The 20,934-nt window shown below is 33.1% G+C and overlaps 2 protein-coding genes across 4 annotated transcripts; one reads left to right on the forward strand and one right to left on the reverse strand.

Moving 5' to 3' along the window:
• Window positions 1-3,205: 3,205 nt before the first annotated feature.
• Window positions 3,206-7,288, reverse strand: LOC102661536 (leucine-rich repeat receptor-like protein kinase PXC1). Of its 3 annotated transcripts, none has more exons than XM_006583172.3 (3): window positions 6,321-7,288; window positions 5,263-5,436; window positions 3,206-5,097 (listed from the first exon to the last, which is right to left on the reverse strand). In XM_006583172.3, the coding sequence occupies exon 3, from the start codon at window positions 4,076-4,078 to the stop codon at window positions 3,488-3,490; it is 591 nt and encodes a 196-aa protein (XP_006583235.1). In that variant the 5' UTR covers window positions 4,079-5,097; window positions 5,263-5,436; window positions 6,321-7,288; the 3' UTR covers window positions 3,206-3,487. The 3 variants fall into 3 exon arrangements, with proteins under 3 accessions (XP_006583235.1, XP_006583233.1, XP_006583234.1); XM_006583170.4 differs by having other exon boundaries at window positions 3,206-5,136; XM_006583171.3 differs by lacking the exon at window positions 6,321-7,288 and having other exon boundaries at window positions 3,206-5,131; window positions 5,263-5,702.
• Window positions 7,289-12,040: 4,752 nt separating this feature from the next.
• Window positions 12,041-20,274, forward strand: LOC100793624 (histone-lysine N-methyltransferase ATX3). The gene is made up of 23 exons (XM_006583174.3): window positions 12,041-13,271; window positions 13,373-13,428; window positions 13,516-13,714; window positions 14,477-14,584; window positions 14,674-14,742; window positions 14,847-14,915; window positions 15,021-15,112; window positions 15,205-15,297; window positions 15,748-15,883; window positions 16,152-16,224; window positions 16,373-16,472; window positions 16,607-16,731; window positions 16,952-17,097; window positions 17,535-17,639; window positions 17,836-17,900; window positions 17,986-18,199; window positions 18,514-18,597; window positions 18,728-18,784; window positions 18,889-18,978; window positions 19,079-19,165; window positions 19,347-19,421; window positions 19,669-19,769; window positions 19,900-20,274. Exons 1-23 carry the CDS (start codon window positions 12,537-12,539, stop codon window positions 19,988-19,990), a joined length of 2,970 nt encoding a protein of 989 aa, XP_006583237.1. The 5' UTR covers window positions 12,041-12,536; the 3' UTR covers window positions 19,991-20,274.
• The last annotated feature ends 660 nt before the right edge of the window (window positions 20,275-20,934 follow it).

The raw sequence follows: 20,934 nt of genomic DNA on the forward strand, positions 1-20,934 counted from the left end.
TTTTAATTTTATTAATAAAAAACCATAATAATAAAAATAATTAATAATAATAATTTTTATGAATATAATAACAATGATAATAATAATAATAATAATAATTTTTATTGTCTAATATTAATTTTTCTTTTTTTTTTACTTTTTCCCCTACCAACTAATTTTAATTTTAATTTTAATATTTCTTCTCTATTTTATTTTATTTTTCTTCAATCAAATCTCTTCCTCTCATCTTAAATTAACATATATTGTGAATTGAACAATACTTTTTGACTACTCAAACCTTTTTAAAATGTATGATTATAACAAAACAAGTATAAAGCACGAAAATCAAGAAGAATTAACACAATCCAATATATAAATTTATATTATCCTTAAATCACGATGGTATATGCCTATAAAAAAACGATGGATTAAAATCCGATTGAATTTGCATGAAATATACTTCTGCAACAAAAACACTAAATCTTTTGTTAAATTACACAACTAAAGTATCCTTGATGATACTTATTAGACATAATATAATATAATCTTGTCATCTGCCAATTTGCAATGTAAAAAACAACGAAGTCATTGAATGCGTCATCAGCTTAATTAATTAAATGCATATAAACCCACGATCCGTCAACTAATAAATAATGTGCTTAAATTAACATCAAGGTACTCCTACTTCTTGGGACAATTTTTGTTTTTTAACCTGCAACTTATAAAATTTTAACATCTGGACAGCAAATTTGCACCTTCTTCTGAGCTATTTTAATGCCCTTTTGGCAAGAGACACCTATAGGTTCAAATAGCCAACTATAGGACAATGGCCACTACAGGGTAGACATTCCTATAAACTCCACTAGGCTAATTGTTTGGGGCGGCATAACATTATGGGATAATAATTTTTCTTTCATTGCACACAAAAAAAAAAAAGAGTATTACAGATTAGAATATGGCTCTTTTTGAAGCTACTTCACACTATCTAGTTATTAGTTGGTACCTTTTTAAGTGTCTTCCACGTGCCCTTGGGTAGTTAATCATGTTGTGCTATTGGTGCAAAGTGTATCAAACATTTGGGAATGCAAAGTAGAGATTGGCCAAACCAAGCCAATCAAATCAATGTTTTTTTTCGGAGGAATCTATGAGTTTGAAGAGTCCTAAACGATTGGCTAACCCCTGCTCTCCAACATGCAAAATAATGGATGTAGCCTTTCATGATCAACCAAACCCACTCCTTATATGTCAGGCAGGCTCTTTCTCACTACTCTTTTGCTGATTCCTTCCAAGGTGGAAGCCCCATTTAGCACACTATTTTGAAATACATGGACACTTTCGGCCTAGTATCAGGTTAACAAAAAAATAAAAGTTGATTCAATTAATATGAATAAAACTCATTGCATAAAAACGTAGGCTTGAATCTTAATATTGATGTGAAAATTTTATTAATAGATAATGGAGGCTTGAATCTTAATATTGATGTGAGAATTTTATTAATAGATAATTTATGTATATGTTTGTATTGAATTGTAAGACTTATCTTAATCCAAATAGTTTTTCAGACTTAACTCATCTAAGAATACATTATTTTCAACATACTATTATATATTGAAATTTATTAATAAATTTAAAATTATATACGGGACTTGTGTTAACAAAAGGTGAGACTTATATTATCACTAAACAATTAAAAAAAACATTTAAATGATTATATTTCTAATGCTAGTAGGACTTTTCTAATGTTTATCATAAGTGTGTTACAAAAGGGAGTCTATGTATCGACAAATATGAATTCTCATTATAATAATCTTTTAATTTGTTGTTTAGTACTTTAAGGTCTATACAATATCTTGTAATTTGTTATATTATAATATATTTTTTATCACTTAATTTAAAGGAGTCTAACTCAATTGATTGAATAACATGTATGAATTATTATAAATTTTTTAATATTTATCTTTAATTCTTGTAAAAAAGATATCCTTCATCATCACCTACTTTAAGGAAATCTAGCTCATTCAAAGGCTATTTTTACAATGAATTGGATTGTTAGTCTCCACTCATGTCGGGCACTAAGAGCATTCTGGCATGCATATTGATCAGTCAACTAAAGTACCAAGGGCAGAAACCTAACGTCATGCAAAATACATCCCAGGTAAAGATAAGCATAACATGGTTGCAGAATGCAGTGAACCAACAAGGTGTAACACCCCATGACACCAATCATATCATGTCTCTCTACGAGTCACCTTCAATATTGTGGACAGTAATTCCCATCTGACCCAAAACCAAGGATAATTTTAGTGGAAGACTAATATTATGATGATGTACCATATGAAACATCCAAAGTCCAAAGCCCCAACTCCTCATACAATTCTCAATTTTATCAATCAAATCAATGCAACACTGCCTCTCGTAAGAATTGAATATTTGAACCAAAAAAGAACTTAAACAAATTAAGGAGTACTTTGTTTAACAAAACTTTTTTTATTTTCATTTTTAATTACAAAACGTTAATTTTAGTTCCACCTTGTGTCTTATTTTCAAAACTTTGCATAGGAACTAGTGAAACAACTTTATATTGCTTTATGTTTGAAAAAGTTTATTTAAAAAACAGTAAATGGATGAGTTTATTACCAAAAAAAAAATAGCAAGAAAACATGTAATTACGGTTCCTTTCGTATTTGATTCCTGGTGTTTGGTGCTAAAAACACTTAACCCTTGTTGGCATTTTTTTTTTCATATAACTATTAATCATATGAAATAAATTTTTCTCTTTTTGTCTTCTTATATTCTCCAGCTTTGCTTTGAATGTTTTAACCTTCAAAGTTAGTTATAAGAAATCTTAATGTTTGGATCAATAAAAAGAAAAGAAATGTAATGGAATGAAAATATTACTTATAATTGTGTTTTATCTTTTAAACATTGAATTGAAATTAAAATTGATAATATTTTTTTCCTCAAAAATTGGAAGTACGTGCCAACAAAATGGTCCAATGGCCCGCAATCCACTCGGGCCGAGTTTCATAACTATTCCGTACAATAAATTTTTAGCCTAATTTATCTTCACCTGCAAATGAGTTAGGTAATCAAATTAACATAGTAATTACTACTGAAGTTATGGAGTAAAACAAAATCTAATTCCACATCTTGTTTAGTTGTGGATGTTTTAATTATGGATTCAATATCAGGGAAAAATAAATAAATTACTAGTTGAACCACATGATAAAAAAAATAGAACCTTATAAGGAACTTGCATCCAAGTAACAAATGTAAAACTCCTCTTAAAATTAATACGACATTTTGTTCTCAATACAAGAGTACTATTATTTATCGCTATGATTTTACTTTGACAAAATTACATTTTTGGTCTCTCACTTTAGCTTCAATTTTGCATTTGGTCCTTGATAATTTAATTCACAAATTTAATCTTTCTATTTCATAAAATCCTGTAATATTGATCCCGGATGCCTTAATTGTTAAGCGCAGTGACGTTGCCCGTCATGCGTCAACGTCTTAGAACACCTTGAATTGCATTTTTTAATCCATGCAAAGGAGGCATTTTTCTTACAACATCCACAATGCAACCATCCACGTATTGTTCAAACTCGTTCCTCTCGCAAAGGTTAGCGTCTTTGAGTCTCTTCACAGCCACAGTGCAACCATCGTCAAGCACCACTCTGTAAACCGTTCCCAAGCTTCCTTTTTCGAGCATTTCCGTCAAAGCTCGAAGCAGATCCTCTAACTCAAACTGGTTCCTCCTATCGAAAAACACAAGCTTGCTTCGTTCCATCTCAGTGTTCGTCCCATCACTATCTCTATCCAAGTTTCCACCGTTCCCGTACACCATCTTCTCGCTCCTAATACTATTCCCATTTTTTCTCTTCGCAGTCTCGCTCCCCACTACTGAACCAGAGGTGGATCCTCTGGTACAACAATGCGCCATCGCGAACGACATCGCCACCAGCACCGCCACGCAAGCCACCACAACGATCGCCACAATGACACCGACTCTCAACCCTTTCTTTCTCGAATTGTTAGGAACGGTTACGCTACTGGTTTGTGGGAACGAGCTCTGTTTTGCAGGAACGATTATCATGGTAGTCTCTGTGTTTGGCTCTGTTTCAGAGCATTTGGGTAGCAAGGTGGACCCACAGAGGAGAGGGCGTGGTTTCCAAAGAGTACGGTGAGCATGGAATCAGGAACATGGCTACGGAGTTCGTTGTTGGTGACGTTTTGTACAGTGAGATTAAGGAGGGAAGCTGAAAGGTCGGGGACGTGGCCAGAGAGGGCGTTGTTCTGTAACCTCAATGTGAGGAGGTGGGTTTGTTTCGTTCGTTGTGTGGGGATTGGGCCGCGGATGTTGTTGTCATAGATGTCAAGGCGAAGGAGAAGGCATAGCGAGGATATCTTCGTCAAAATCTCGACGTTGAAATCGTTGCGGGAGAGGTACAGTAGTTCCAGGCTTGTGCAATTTAAGAGAGGTGAAATGGTGTCGTTGAAGCGATTTTTGTGGAGGTTGAGGAAGCGCAGGTTAGTGTGGAAAGGGTATCCAAAGGAGACATTTTTCTTAATTTTACATGACAGAAGCACCTTGATTTTAGGGTAATTTTTTTTTTACCATAGATGAGTTAAAAAACACAATTCAAGGTTCTCTCAGACGTTGAAACATGACAGTCGACATCACTACTTAACGGTCAACGTCCAATTGAGACGTTCGGGACCAACATTGCTGGATTTTATAAAACAGGAAAACCAAATTTATGAATTAAATTACTAGAAGACCAATTGCGAAATTGGAGGTAAAGTGAGGGACCAAAAGTACAATTTTGCCTTTTACTTTTAAGTTGTTTTTGTCCATTTTCGTTTCATATGATTCAGCAGTAACCTTCACTCATTGTGTTAACAAAACCTTACAAAATAGGTTTTCAAATAAGTAATTCTAAAACTAAACTAACCCAAACATGAACAGTAAAAAAACACTGATTTGTACATTTAGCTCTTCATATCAAACTGGCAATTTTGTAATGGTGACAAACTTGCGTACTGAACTATTGAACTGAGTTTCCTCCATTATTCTCTGACATCATGAATTACCAAAGTCTCTTCCAAGCTTGGCTGTCAGCAAAACCATGAATTGATTCCTAATTAGCTGTGCTGTGAATTTGTGACAAAAACAATAAATTAACACCTCCAATGTACAAATAACACAACAATCCAATCTCAAGGGAACTTCTTATTCATGGCGGCAATTTGCACAAAGATTTCATTTAATTATCACACCTGATTGTGGTGTTACATAGCCTGTTGCTCTTTTCCCACACACAAGCCACCAATGTCGTCAACTGATTCTCGATCTTTAAGAAAGTATCCATCCTTCCGGGGCTCATAATCCTTTCCCCTCCAAACCACAATTTGTTCATTCTCAAAAGTCACCAGAATACAGGGCACCATGTCCTGCATTAACACACGAGATAATTTAATAAGGAGCAACTTAAATCACAAAACCCAGGGGAACAAAACTTGAAAATCAGAAACCATGTCTTCTCTATAAAATGTTTGGAAGGTAGAGCAGAGTGCCATCAATATTGTATTACCATTACCACTATTATTGTTATTTAATTATAAAGAAAAATTACACTTTACCCCATTGATTTCACTTAAAAACTGATAGATAACCATTATCACCAAGTAACACATTTCCAATCAAATAAAAATAGTCTATCCACGCTTTTCTAGAAAATTAAACTAATTGGCCCAACAGGAATATAAAAAAAATCCCTACAATCAACACTTCAAAATCAATTTTTTTAACAAGTAGGACCCAGACAATTTCCATAAAAAAGAATAGATTATGAAAAACAATCCAATCTGTTTCAGTAGTTTTTCAAAGTAAATTTGTAATATCTATATATCATAAGATTGACTGAGGGTAGTAGGATTTCCACGCTTTTCTAGAAAATTAAACTAATTGGCCCAACAGGAATATAAAAAAAATCCCTACAATCAACACTTCAAAATCAATTTTTTTAACAAGTAGGACCCAGACAATTTCCATAAAAAAGAATCTTTGTAAAATCCCATTTGAAAAGTGATTCTAATTTATAATACCCAAACAGACTTAATTTTAAAACCTCTATAGAGGCACCTAATCATGCAAGCTGAAAAGGCATTCTTCATTATAGTTATGCAACAAAAGAAAATTACATGGCAAACATCTCTGACCATGGGTACCAAAAAAGCATAATAACCGTTTATTGCTGCAATTCACTTCAGAGTCAATAATGTTTACAAAAAGCATACTGGCAACCGAAATAAGACAATACGATGCATGCACATACCAAATTTTGTTAAAGCAGGAACAGCTAGTCCTCTCTTCCAAATTTCTTTCGTTTCCTTAATACTTAAGCCATTAATTGTTGTCTTAATCAGTCGGGGATATACAGGTTCATGGGGCTTCCACAACATGACAGGTATTACAGGCCTCTTTTTCGGATTATAATTCCTGCCTCTGTATAATATATGTGGACAAGACCGGATCTTCACCTAAAGATCTTCAACTAAAGATGCTCTAATACAACTAAGAAAAACTTATCAGATCTCTACTTACTTAGCACAAATATTCTATCAAAAGGGGCCTTGAGCAAGGTTATTTTGCAAGCACCTCACTCTGGTCTTGTATGAAATTGAGGTAAAAACACCATCCAGCAACAAATTTGACAACAAAAGCATTTATTTTTTGCAGACAAATCAAAATAGATAGATAAGTATCTTATTACTACCCTAATTAATGCCCACCAAGGCACCAACGTCTAAACATCAAACACACAAGAACTATCAACAATAAAACCAAAGTGAATATAAATATGTATGATAGGTTAGTGAATATCAAGTAAAGTGGAAATAATAGGGGGCGTGGATCAGTGTGAAGGATGTAATCAAAGCAGGAACAACATTGGTGGCGGCGGAACAGACAGTGTGGATTGAAGCAGAACAGAATGTGGGGAGAAGTCTAGGTTGTGATTCCATACTAGAATGCAACCCACGCCTTTTCATACAACCCCTTTCTCTTTGTTGTAGAAGAAGTTGCGAGTGTCGCCGTGCAATTGCTCCGCAAGGGACAGGGGCCTTCTTCGCTTTTTTTGCCCTAGACTCCACCCACTGTCGCCGCCGCCGCCGCCATACCAATGTGCGTTGTTCCTGCTCAAACCTTTTACTATTCCCATCATTTCCACGCCGTTAGAGACAGAAGAAGAATGAATGAATGAATTGTGGAGTTGTGAAGAAAGGAATTGCAGGAAGAAGAAGAAGAAAAGCGCATTGATATAGAGAAGGAAGTGGGAGCAGCGCACTCGGGTTACTTTCGACCCGAAACACAAGTTAGGGCATGCTTTTGTTTTGGGCCGAAATTTTCAGCATTACATAGAATTACTTCCTGTGCTCCCTTTTTTTGCTTCCTCACCTCCATAATAACAAGTAAAGGACAAAATTGTCCTTCTTCATGGTCAGCACCCCCTTCCCTCGGTGCACAACCCTAGCCATCAAGCCACCAACCACTACTACACCCCACCCCACCCAGCGGCCAAAACCACCGCACCACAGACATCACCCATCACTTTCCACTGTAACACCCCAAATGAATCACACCGAAATGAGAAGGATCTAGAAGATGTACATGTATGAGATTGTATTGTTGAAAATGACTTAAATAAATTAACTGATACTACCTATATTAACAAAATGCATCTATTTTTTGATAGTCTATCACTTAAGAACTCCATAATTAAGTGTGCTTGACTTGGAGCAGTTATGAGATGAGTGACATTTTCAAAAGTTTTTCATAAAGTGTGCAAGTGAGAACATAACAATAAAAAAAATATCATGTTGGTTTGTGGGGACGATCAATGATCTTGAGAGTAATTAAACAGTGTCAAAGTTGATTGTCAAGGCCTTAAAAATAATTATTTATGGGGGATTTTAACTGGTGAAGGGTTCTAACCAATAAGGATGTTAAGTAATGTATCACTGTATAAAATATCACAGTGTGAGAGTCACCAAAAAGTCACAGTGACATTACACCCACCCACTTATAATAAGAGAAGGGTAGCATAGGGATATTATAAATTTGGGGGTGCAAGAAGCAAAGGAAGTAAAAGCCCAATAACATATTAAAGGGTATATTTGCTTTGTTGTTGCAAAACAGGCTTTCTTTTGGAACAAAATGAGATTTGTAAAAACATCTAGACTTCTTCTGCAAAATTTAGTTTGTGAACCATTAGATTTTTCTTAAAATTCATGCACCACATTTTGAAAATCCAAACATAGCCTAACCCAAACTCTTTCCTTGGTCCAGTTTATAACAACCTTGGTTACATTATGTGAATATATGTTAGATTAGGATTAATATTGCATAATTGTTAAAATTTGGTTAAATTTTACTTTTGGTTCTTCGTGTGTTGTCATTTTTATTTTTTTTAAGGTTAAGTTTTAAAATTTTTATTTTGGCCTTTTAGATTTTCAAATGTTTCATTTGAGTTTTTTCTTTGATTTTTCATTAACAACATTTTATTTAACGTGGTTCATACGTTTTAATTTTAAAATAATTAATTCAATATAATGAAAACTAAAAACCATTGTTATCTTCATTTTATTTTTTAAAAAATAAATCATCCCTTCTAGATCTAAGCAAATCTAGGTGTTAATGCCTTCCCCTACCTTAACTCTCAAAAATCACCACCACCATAATCCAAACCCATAACCATCAGCGCAAACATCAATGGTTAGGGGCGTTGGAGGCGAGGGAGGTGCAAGTGTGCAACCATTGCGATCTGCTTGGCAATTTAAAGGTTGAAGTTTCTGCAATCATTGGGCACCATTCTAGCAGAGCCAGTTGAAGTTTTTGCCCCAGTGTCAAAACCGCGTTTGGACGTTACAAACACACACCTTCAACATGGCTATCTTCATCGCACAAACAAGTGGTGATCGAGAAAGCTTCCAAACACGCTCATAGTTTCAAAACAAACGAAACCTACTACTAGTCCCTCATCGTAACTCTTCGTTGCATTCTAACATCAATAGCTTGTTAATCCTAGTTTGCATTCTTAATCTTTACTCTTCAAAATTCAATCAGCTAAACATTTTGTCTTTCTCTTTCTGCAGATCCGAAGCACTTGGCTTCCTTAATTAGGATTGTAATTTTGGGGGGTTTTGATTGATTATTAAATTTTGATTTGCACCTTATATCCAGTTTAAGATTTTGATTTGAATTTAAAATTGTAAAATGTGTTTTATTTTTTTTTCGTTTTGTGATTTTATCTGGCAGTTGTTCTTCATTATTGAGATTGTTTTTATATTGATTCATATTTTTCAAAATGTTATTATACACGATGATGATTTTTAATTTAAAAACACTGTTGTTCATGAAAAATTAAAGAAATGATCATACAACATTAAAATATATAAATCATCAAAATAGATTTTTTTCAAACATAAATTATATTCAGTAGAATTAACTTATTAAATTATAAATATTCGATAAAATTATCGATTGAAATAATTAAAAAATATAAAAAGTTGAATTATAGTTTAAGTTTATTTTATATTTTTTTTATCTATTTATCAAATTTATTTTGAATCCTTTTAAAATATTTTGATTTTATTTTTTTTTCCTTTTATTTTTTCAGTTATTTTAATAGTTAATTTTATCAAATATTTATAATTTAATAAATTAGATTTGTAACTTTTAGTTAATTTTTCAAAACACAACCTTCAAGGAATATTTTAAAAAAAAAATCAGAAATTACTTTAAAAAACTTAATTAATCAAATAAAATATTTAGTTGACAAAAAATTAAAATACCTTACCGAATGATCTTAATGAACAAAAATAGAAAAACAGTAAAATGTAAAGGATAAAAATGAGACTTGGCCTAAAAACTTATCTGGTGGCACTCTATTGTCTTACACGTCATAGTTGCACAAATAATTCATGCTACCGAAAAGAATGATTGGCACGCATTCCTCAACAAAAGCCACAATAAAATATCGGCATATCCTTCTTTTCCAAATTCCAGTGCCAAACGCCCAAATCCCACGCATTCCATATTTTCTGGAACAAAAATAAAATAAATTAAAAATACCACACCCATTACTGATTGCTCATTGGCTGAACGTGTCCTTTTTTTATTTCTTTTCAATATGAGATTGCTTTTTAAACTATTTTATGCACAATCGAGATTGCAATTGCTTTATTTTTTATTTATTTATTTATTTGAGACTCTTTTAGTTCGAATATTTTTTAAAGTTTATTAATATTGGTTTTTATAACTAATTTTAAACATACAACTATTTATTGAAAAAATATTTGTCACATTAGATACATAAAAGTTTCTCTCTCTCTATATATACGCACAAAAGTTTAATACTAATATTAATGAAAACTATTATTTTTCACATAATTAAAATCACGTATACCCTAATTTTTATGTATATAATGTTATGACATGCCTGCTTAATTAGATACATTAAACATTTATATAAAATTTAATGTTTTCACATTTTCATTCAATTTTGGATTGTCACGATTATTAACTATTTAACTTTTATAATAGTTGCTTTAAATTTACACCTAAACTGATTCATAATTGATTAACTGTGTGGAAAGTTTTCACACTATCGGTGTATTTTTTGGTTAAACTTAAATATAATAAATAAATAAATTTATAATTTGTAATTGTAAATTCAATACTCGCGCGTAAAGCTCAAGGTATCCGATTTTATTTTATTCGTATAAATTAAAGACATGTATTACATGATTTATGGTAATTAAAGAATTCTGCTGAACCAAATGAGAAACCTTGATATTTAACTAATTTTCTTGTAAATAATTTATTTAATTATGTACATAACTAAGAGTAATAAAAAAAAGGAAAAAAAGACCATGCATCAAATGTAATAAATCATTATGTATGTTAAATTTATTGATTTTTATCATAACTACATTAAAAGTCATATAAAATAATGATTTGACATTGGAAAATAATACAAAATATTTTATATTATCATTGTATAACTATTAAATTATAAGAAGTTTAATAGATTAAAAGTTTTTCATGTCTAAAAATTATGATTTCTATCAATAAATAAAATCCGTTTGGTTGGTCGTAAATATTTTTTAGAATATTTAAGTTTCTTAGGAATTCAAGAAATATGTGATATTTTTACTAGTTACTTAAATTATTTATGACATTAAATAATATAATAAGATATTTTTACTACAATTAAAAAAATATTTAATTTAAAAAAGTTAAATTCCCACCTCATTAAATGAAAAAGTTATTTTTGTGAGAAATTAGTTTTTTTTTTCAAGAAACCTTTTTCCCAAGAATGTTATTTTTCAAAGTAGGTATCAAACATAAAAAAAACTAAATTTTCAATTATAAGATTTATAGAAAATCAACAATTTATGGCCCACCAGAAGCTCTAAGAACATATTCTATAAAACACTTTTTAATACATTCTCTCTAATTTGTTGGAAGTCATCGAAAATGATAAATTTTGGTGGTGTCCATATTATATTCAAATATTCTCTTTTTATTTTATATTTGTGATTTTTAATAAATTTTAAATAATTAGAGTGTGGTTGAATGATTTTGTTAAATAATGTATTTTTAACATTTTTCATATTAATAAATTTTAGTTTTTTTTCATCTAAAAATAAATAAATTTCACACATATATATATATATATATATATATTATTTATTTTTATTGATAAAAAACTTTTGATATCCGAAAATGCAAGTTGAAACCATTAGTACTTTCAGAACAATTTCTATAAAAATTTAAAACATAAAAATAAAATAAATAAACCTGATTTAAAATTGAATTATTTCTAAAAAAATTTCAAGCATAAAATTAATTACTAAAAACCTTATTTAAAAAAATGATTTATTATCATGTATATGTATATCTATATAAATAAAATAATTAATAATTTCTTGTTGTATTTTGTCTTCTTCAAAAATATAAATTGAAAATACCGCAGCACATCTCCTTTTGTTTATGTGTCTTGGACGGGGCCTTCCCTGTGTCACAAAACACAAACTTCTTTCGTGTTTTTTCTCTGCCAATTCAAATTCCTCCTTTCTCGGGAAAATCTTCACGCTGCGTTTTCCCGGGATTTCTCGTTCCCCCGTTCCCGCTAATCGTTTCAGAGATCGAAACCAGCGTTTCAATCTCCGTTCAATTCCCTCTCCTTTCCGTTTCCCCGCGAGTTCTCAAAGGGGAAACACAAAAAATAACAACCCCACTAGTATACCTTCGTTCTCTCATTCCCTTACGACTTCATTGTTCAATTTAGGGTTTCAAAACCTCCTTCTGCCGTTCTCGTGCGTTGCAAGATTCAAAACATGTGACAGCAACCTCATATATTGCGAATTTGCCTTAGCCTCGTGAGGTTTGGGTTCGAATTGCGCGATTTTTGGCAACGGCGTTATCACGGGTTTAGAATTAGGGTTTCGTGGTTCGCGAAATCGTCGATGTGGATGGTTGAAGCATCATGATAGTGAAGCGGACGATGAAAACCGAAACGCCGAACCTGAAACGATGTAAGATTGAGGATTCCGAGAATGCGATTCAGAAGAAGCGTAGGGTGACCGGTTTTTACTCGCTGGGAGTGCCAGGGGAGGCTGAATATTTCAGCAGTTGTTCTGGCTCATGGAGCAGCGAAGGGTCGTATTGGGGTGGTGGCGGTGGTGGTGGTGAGGTTCAGTCCAATTCGAATTCCGTTCTGTTTAATCGGAAAACGGCGAAGGAGGCGTGTCTGCCGCCATTACTGCGGTCCTCGCGTGGCCGCGCTCAGAAGCTTCCGTCGAGGTTCAATGACTCGGTCCTTGACGCCGCGGATGGAGACTTGAGCTTTGAAGATAATGATAAGAGTTTTGTGGAGGATGGAAAGGGTGGTATTGGTGTGAAAGAGGAGAAGAGTGATAGTGTGTGTTATTCGTCGAGTGTGGGTAAAAGGACTGTTGTTAAGGCCGAGAGTAATACTTCTGGGATTAGTTTTGAGGGTGTGGACCAAAAGCCCGTTGGTGAGAAGAGGAGAGAGGTTTACAAGCCAGAGGATTTTGCTTTGGGAGATATCGTTTGGGCTAAGTGTGGGAAGAGGTACCCGGCTTGGCCTGCTGTGGTGATTGATCCTGTCTTGGAGGCTCCAGAGTCTGTGCTCAGCTGTTGTGTTCCGGGCGCGCTTTGTGTGATGTTTTTCGGTTATTCAAAGAATGGAACTCAAAGGGTGAGTGAGGTTGTCTGCAAGTGTTGTTTATGGTGTCATGGATTTAATGAGATTTTGGTTCTGGGTTTTAGTGTTGAGGTCTGAGAGAATTATATGTGCAGGACTACGCTTGGGTGAAGCAGGGAACGGTCTTCCCCTTCTCGGAGTTCATGGACAGGTGTGTGGTTGAATGACTTTTGGGTGTGCTGTGTTGTTTCTGTAAGAATGTTGGATGTTTAATTGATGAAAGATTATCTTTGTTCAGGTTTCAGGGACAGACCCGGTTGTACAAGAGCAAACCAAGTGACTTCCGCATGGCACTGGAGGAGGCAATGCTGGCAGAAGATGGTGTTCTGGAATCACATTTGGGAAGAGAAGAATTAACTGGTGTAGATGCTCATCCTGATGGACTTATGGAGGCCACTGTTTCTTATGTTGATGGGGAATGCTACGGCCAGGATCAGGTGAGATTAGTTTTTTATATTTTATGTTTTGTGACTGGATGAGAGCTTTTATAAACGTTGTTATACATAGGAAAGAGGTTTTAGTCATGTTGAGTTATGATTGACAAAGGTTGCGGTGGTCACCATTTATTTGTGGAGGAAGTGCGGAAGAGTGCCTATGATATGACTGCTTATTTGTGGAGGAAGGACAGGGTGCCTATGATATATTCTCTTCAGCAAGTGTAGGAACTAGAAAAAATGGAAGGATTCTAGGATGGTCAACAAAGAAAACTAAGATTCAGGCCTTGAGAAAAGCTTTAGTAAAATTATTTATTAAATTTCTTATAACTACATTATAAAGCTACTGTTTTTCAAAAGAAGAATTGAGTGAATCCAAAAAAGCCCCCTCAACTACAAGGAGGCACTGCTCCTGTCTGTAGGCTGTAGCCTTGTATCATTACTGTCCTCTTGTATTCAAGTAGGAAATCATGTTTGAATCAAGTGGGGTGAATTGCTGACTCAATTCATATTCAGAATAAACATTTTACAATTCTTTCTGGGAATGTCTTTCTAATACTTCTGTATCAGAGATGAAAATAATCTGTGGTGAATTGCTGATCATGAACCTTATGCTTTCATCTTGTTAGATATGCTACTATGATGTTTTGTCCTGTAATGATAGTTACTCTGAAAAGCAGATTTGGATAAGAGTTAACAAGAGAAAAATGTTTCTTATATATTTATGTTATTAGTATATTTTTATTCAGTGGATATATTGTGCAGGATACAAGGTGTTGTGCTGGCTGTGGTCTGATGTTTCCATGCAAAACCATGAAGAAAATTAAGGATTCAAATGGTGCACCCCAATTTTGTTGCAAATATTGTTCTAAGGTTATGAATGGGTCATTTATAATGCTTTAAAATTTTTCGCTAAATTTTATAGCAGACATTTGATTTTAATTTTCTTAATGTTTTTACAGTTACGAAAATCAAAACAATATTGTGGCATTTGCAAAAGGATTTGGCATCACTCAGATGGTGGAAATTGGGTGAGATTGTCTGTTTCATCAATGTAGTTTTTTTTTTTTTTAAATTTAATTTGTTTCATTTGACTGAATTTTGACATATTTTGGTAATGAACTCTTTGTATCAGGTGTGTTGTGATGGTTGTAATGTGTGGGTGCATGCTGAGTGCGATAAAATATCCAGCAAAGTTTTCAAGGTGCTGTATCATGCTTAAACATGATGACACTTTTTATTTATTTATTTTTTAAATTTCTCTCTTTCATGAAGTGGATTATGATAAAGGTCAGACTCGTGGTTACAGGATCTGGAAAATACAGATTACTATTGTCCAGATTGCAAGGGAAAATTCAATTGTAAATTACCAGCATCACAAACATACAAGTCAAATATCGAGTATGTAGTATTAGTTTGTTGCTTCCTTTTTCTTCTATTTTACAGAATTTAATTTTATTCCAAGTCTTATTATGTGATATTTTTTGAAACAGATTAATAGAGAATAGCCAAAAATCTATGATACCCGAGAAAGTATTGGTGGTGTGCAATGGCATGGAAGGCTTTTACATCCCAAAGCTTCATCTGTAAGCCTTCAGCACTTTTGGATATTATGGGAGTAATCTTATTTAATTATTTTGGCTTTCTATATATGATGGAAGGAAATTTTTTTATACTCCCCCCATAGGGTCCTTATTTCATGTTCCTGGAGATGATCTCTCTCCATTTCTCTACTTTTGTCTTTTCTTTTGCCTCCAGGGATTTCCGAAGGAAGTTGGTTTTTGTATATTCTTTTTTTCCCTCTAGCTAATGCATATGCATGTATTTTATTTATGACTTTGTAGGTTATGTTACCATTTAAAGAGTATTATCCCAGAAAAGAAATTACCTAATACTCTAATAGTTTTGTTTATCACCCTGACTAAGTTCTATACAAAGAAAATGGTTTGAGAAAAATAAAAGAACCTTAGGTGAATGCACTTGATTTCTTCCCAGAAGAATTTCATTGAGCAGCCTGTGATTGCCTTTTCTTGCAGGGTCATGTGCAAGTGTGGCTCTTGTGGTTCAAGAAAGCAGACACTTAGTGAATGGGAAAAACATACAGGTTGCAGATCGAAAAAATGGAAACATAGTGTGAAAGTGAAAAGTACAATGCTACCACTGGAAAAATGGGTATGTAATATTTCTTGCTTTATTAGAGGTTTATACCAAGTATTTCTGGTGAACTCTGTTGGGTGGTTTTGAATTAACAGTCATAGTATGAGTTCTATCACATGGATTTCTTCATTACTGCCTACATCAAATTTATTTCCAAACGTCTCCCCATTCTGAGTTTGAATACACAAGTTGTGTTTTTGAGTGTGCCTATTATTGTGCCCCTTTTATTTTGTTACTATGTTGTACTTATTTCTCATTTTTTACTTAACATAAATTATCTCAGATGGAAGAAAACATTCCACTTGATGGAATACCTGAGCAGTTAGATCAACAGCAGGTGCTGGCCTTTTTGCAAGGTAAATGTGCATTCCATGTAAACTTTTACATACTGAAGCCTTCCATTAGTTCTAATTGACCAGGTCTTATGGCACATAGCAGATACATGCTTTCTTTTGAATATATCCTTAAAAGCAAATTTATTGTACTTTTACCTTATTGCCACAGAGAAGTATGAGCCTGTTAATGTAAAATGGACAACAGAAAGATGTGCTGTTTGCAGATGGGTTGAAGATTGGGAAGATAACAAAATTATTATTTGTAACAGGTCTTTTCGTTCTTTTTCATGGTCTTTTCCCTTATGTTGTAGAATTTTGGAGTTGTTAGTATTTTATTTCAAATTTTATGAGGCTTTAAAGGTAGTAACATAGATTAATATATGCCCACCTGTTCACTGTGCAGATGCCAAATAGCAGTCCACCAAGAATGCTATGGGGCAAAGAATGTTCAGGATTTTACTTCTTGGGTTTGTAGAGTATGTGAAACTCCTGATGTTGAGAGAGAGTGTTGCCTCTGCCCAGTAAAAGGCATGTCACATTTAGTATTTTGTAACTCTGAACTCTATTTTTATGTCTATATCGTATGATGTTAAATTCTTTTGGAAAGCAGTAAATGGTGAAATCAGCACTCTTAAAGGAGGCCTTTTTCATTCATATATTGAATTAACCTGCTTTCTAATATTAAAAAGAGTTGTTTTGCTTTTGCGGATCATCAATCTCTAATGCTATCATGTTTGTCCATTTTCAGGTGGTGCTCTAAAGCCAACGGATGTTGAAATGTTGTGGGTTCATGTAACATGTGCTTGGTTTCGACCTCAAGTTGTTTTCCAAAACCATGAGGCCATGGAACCTGCCATGGGAATCCTTAAAATTCCTCCTAATTCCTTTGTGAAGGTAAAAATATGGCCAAATGGTGATCTTGTTTTTCAAACAGTTGGTTTCAGCTATAATATTGCCTCAAATGAATCCTGATTGATTAAAACTTTTATGACTGGGAAACCAAGATGAACCTGAATTCATTTTTGGTGTAATCTAGTGATTATTTTATTAAACTCTATATTTATGCTCAAATTACTTTTGGATGACTGTTCTCAAAATAGAAATTTCATTCTTCCAAATTACTTTTTCCAAAAAACTAAAGCCCATGCTAATAATCCAAACATGCACTATATAATCTTCCATCTTCAATTTTGATTTTTTTTCCTAATTGTTCACTAAGATAGTGGTGTGGTTGTTATGTAATCACTTGGCTCTCCTTTTTTTGTTTTACTTCTATATTTTGCTGGGCTGTACTCATGAACTTGTGTATGGTTCTTGTTCTATGACTGCAGACTTGTGTGATCTGTAAACAGAGCCATGGTTCCTGCATAAGTTGTTGCAAGTGTTCTACTTATTTTCATGTGATGTGTGCATCAAGGGCAGGATATACAATGGAGGTATAAGTTTTGTCTGTCTTTTAAGTGTAAATATGTGGATCTGAAATTGTTATTTTTTGTAGATTTCTTTTTTCATGATCCTAGTTTTGTGCCTTTCTTGTCGAGGGCAGAGACATTCTTTATAGTTTCATCCCAAATAAATAATTTCTATGGCTGTTTGAATATAATTTTATGTTGATATTGCTTAAATTTACAGTTACATTCCATGGAGAAGAATGGGACTCAAGTAACAAGGAAGCTAATATATTGTGCAATTCACAGGTTTGAGCTCTAGTGTTGTGATTATATCTAATGCTAATTTCACATTTTTTTAATAAATTGGTTTTATAAGTTAATTCCATCTCAGGGTTCCAAATCCAGATTCTGTACTGGTGGTACACACACCCCTGGGGATTTTCTCTCCCAGAACTTCACTTCAAAATCAGAAGGGATGCTTCAGGGGATCAAGGCTAATTTTATCAAAGAATATAGAGCTTAATGAATCTTCAACCACTGAAAATGACTTAGTAGAGCCGCTGTCTGCGGCCAGGTGTCGTGTGTACCGAAGGTCTCCTAATAAGGTAATGATTGTAAAATACTTTCATGAGCATACTAGTATATTATCTCTCTTGTCTTTTAGTCTATTATGCTTCATTTTATTTTTATCAACCATTTCTGGTATTTTTAGTCAACCAAGGCGGTTTAACTCAATTGGTTCAGTAGAGTGATTTGTTGTAAACCCCCTGGTACTTGTCTTCGATTCCTGTGGATATAATAAAAAACCCAATGCTATTTCTTTGTTAATGCTAACTGTTAATACAAACTTGCTAATTACATGCATTATCTATTATTTTCAATTTGGTCTCTTACAACACATTTTCTCCCGTGTCTCCAGAGAGCTGATGTGCCAATAATTCACTTGCTGGGGGGACCCAGCCTTCATTCTTTAGGTGCAATAACTCAGTTGAACATTTTTAAGGTAATCTCTGAGGCTAACATGATATATGATAGACCTTATACTTTTAAAATGAACAACCTATTCTTGCTGAGTTTTGACTATAGTATGTTGGAAAAATAATTTGTTATCTTATAATCCTCCTTTGTGATAGGATGCTGATGAATCTAAAGTATTCACTTCTTTCAAGGAACGTCTTCACCATTTATGGGTAAATCATATCTCTCTATTTGCTTCTCTAAATTCTTCTTTTTTCTTTTCAATTTTAAATCCGCTCTCTCTTTTCTCTTCAATTGTAATATTTTGGTTTTGCAGGAAACGGAAAAATTTAGAGTTTGCTTTGGAAAATCGGGCATTCATGGATGGGGTCTCTTTGCTCGTAGAGATATACAAGAAGGAGAGATGGTAATTTCATTACTTTAGGAGTCACTCAAATGTAAGGTAAATACCTTACCGCACTTTCTTCTGAAGACATTAAGTTCATGCTTGTTATGTTTGTTTGCAGGTTGTTGAGTATCGTGGTGTGCACGTAAGGCGTAGTGTTGCTGACCTGAGGGAAGAAAAATACCGTTCAGAAGGCAAGGATTGCTATGTGAGTATCTTGTTTAAGATAGTTTTTAATATCTGTATATACTTCCAATCTTTTTTTGTCTAGGTTAACATGGTGAAGCATATTTGATAGTTCAAAAGCCTGTTAGGGCAGGTTTATGATGCTGTTAATATTCAAGTTCATTTACTGCTAATCTTAACACTAAATAAAATAAATCATGCAGCTGTTCAAGATCAGTGAGGAAGTGGTAGTTGATGCAACGAACAGAGGCAATATAGCACGTTTAATAAACCATTCTGTAAGTTATAAGTGGACTTTGCTGTAACTTCATGGACCTTGTCTGGTTTTCTTTATTTATATTTTATGACATGTACCAGAGTTGCTCCAATACTAAACGTAGTGGTTAGATTATGAATATTGTTTGAACATTATATAATTCAAACATAATCGTGCGCCATTTGGTTTTATATAAGAAGATTATACTGCAATGGGCCAATGGCCAAAAATGAAAAAAGAGACTGATGTTCATCCCTGACTTGCTTCAGTGCATGCCAAACTGCTATGCAAGGATTATGAGTCTGGGTGATCAGGGGAGCCGAATTGTTCTTATTGCCAAGACCAATGTTTCTGCTGGTGAAGAACTAACGTACGGTTTGTTTGTGTATGCTTATTTTTTTTAATGCATGCTCACATATGCAAGTGGGATATATCTTGCAATAGGGATGAAAAATTTGATTAGCCTGACATGAACTTTTTTTTCTCTCATTTTGCAACAGGTATGATTACTTGTTTGATCCAGATGAGCGGGATGAATTGAAAGTTCCTTGCCTTTGCAAAGCCCCTAATTGTAGGAGATTTATGAATTAGGCTTAGGCATTTTTTTTCTCTCTTTTTGAGCAATTGCAGTTGCCAAACCCGTGAACATTTGTCAATTGAGCCATTTTTAAAATTTTTTTAAAATAGTTTAGTATAATTTGTATAGCATTATATTATTATAAAATAAAATAGAAAACTTCTGAGCAAATGAGCTGGAGGCATTTTTGTAACTTGCACGGATGTTCTTCACATTATGACATTTAGAGGCAATTTACTTGAAGGCAAAAGGTGTATAGAGAAGCACACATGTTACATAATACATTTTAGGCTTTTCATGTGAACCCTTAGCCATATCTGCTGTATTTTTTTTTCCGGGTCAAATGCTGTATTTGAATTGGCCTTTGCAAAATTAAACCAAAATCGGATTGGTGTTCATTGGTCAGGACCATTTTTTCCTTTCAAAGCAATGTGTTATGGTTTTATTGAGTTAACTGTGTGGCCTAATTGGCTGTTCGATCGAAGTAACAAATTTTTTACTTCGTACTAATTTTTTTTTACAAATTGTAATACAAAATCCCAATCAAACATGCTGTTAATTTTTATCATATTGTTTTATTTATTGTATAAAAAATACTGGGACTTATTGAATATATAAGACCCTATAAGTTATAATATGTATGGTTTTAGTTCTTGTAAAAAATGTTATGGTTTTATTTATTTTTATTTATTTGTTGTATATCAATTTAGAATATTATAATTAAATGTTGAAACTAAACTATGATGAATAAAAAAAACGTGCATTCAAAAAACAAAATAAGAAATGTATTAGAAAACTTTAAAATTATATTAATATGCATTTAAATTTTATTACTTTAAAACATTTTTACAAATAATTAATTAATAATTTTAATATATATATTTAAATTAAAAAATTCATAATAATTTATTTAAAATAATGATTAAATGTAAAAAGTAATAGATATATTATTATATAA

Source organism: Glycine max, chromosome 7 (assembly GCF_000004515.6).
Source record: "Glycine max cultivar Williams 82 chromosome 7, Glycine_max_v4.0, whole genome shotgun sequence".
NCBI classification, from domain to species: domain Eukaryota; kingdom Viridiplantae; phylum Streptophyta; class Magnoliopsida; order Fabales; family Fabaceae; genus Glycine; species Glycine max.

Excerpts from the sequence above, each read along its gene's own strand:
- LOC102661536 (XM_006583172.3), bottom strand. The coding sequence starts at position 4,078 with ATGATAATCGTTCCTGCAAAACAGAGCTCGTTCCCACAAACCAGTAGC.
- LOC100793624 (XM_006583174.3), top strand. The coding sequence starts at position 12,537 with ATGATAGTGAAGCGGACGATGAAAACCGAAACGCCGAACCTGAAACGA. Across the intron at positions 13,429-13,515 it reads TTCTCGGAGTTCATGGACAG|GTTTCAGGGACAGACCCGGT; the intron begins GTGTGTGGTTGA and ends ATCTTTGTTCAG. Across the intron at positions 18,598-18,727 it reads CTCAGTTGAACATTTTTAAG|GATGCTGATGAATCTAAAGT; the intron begins GTAATCTCTGAG and ends CCTTTGTGATAG.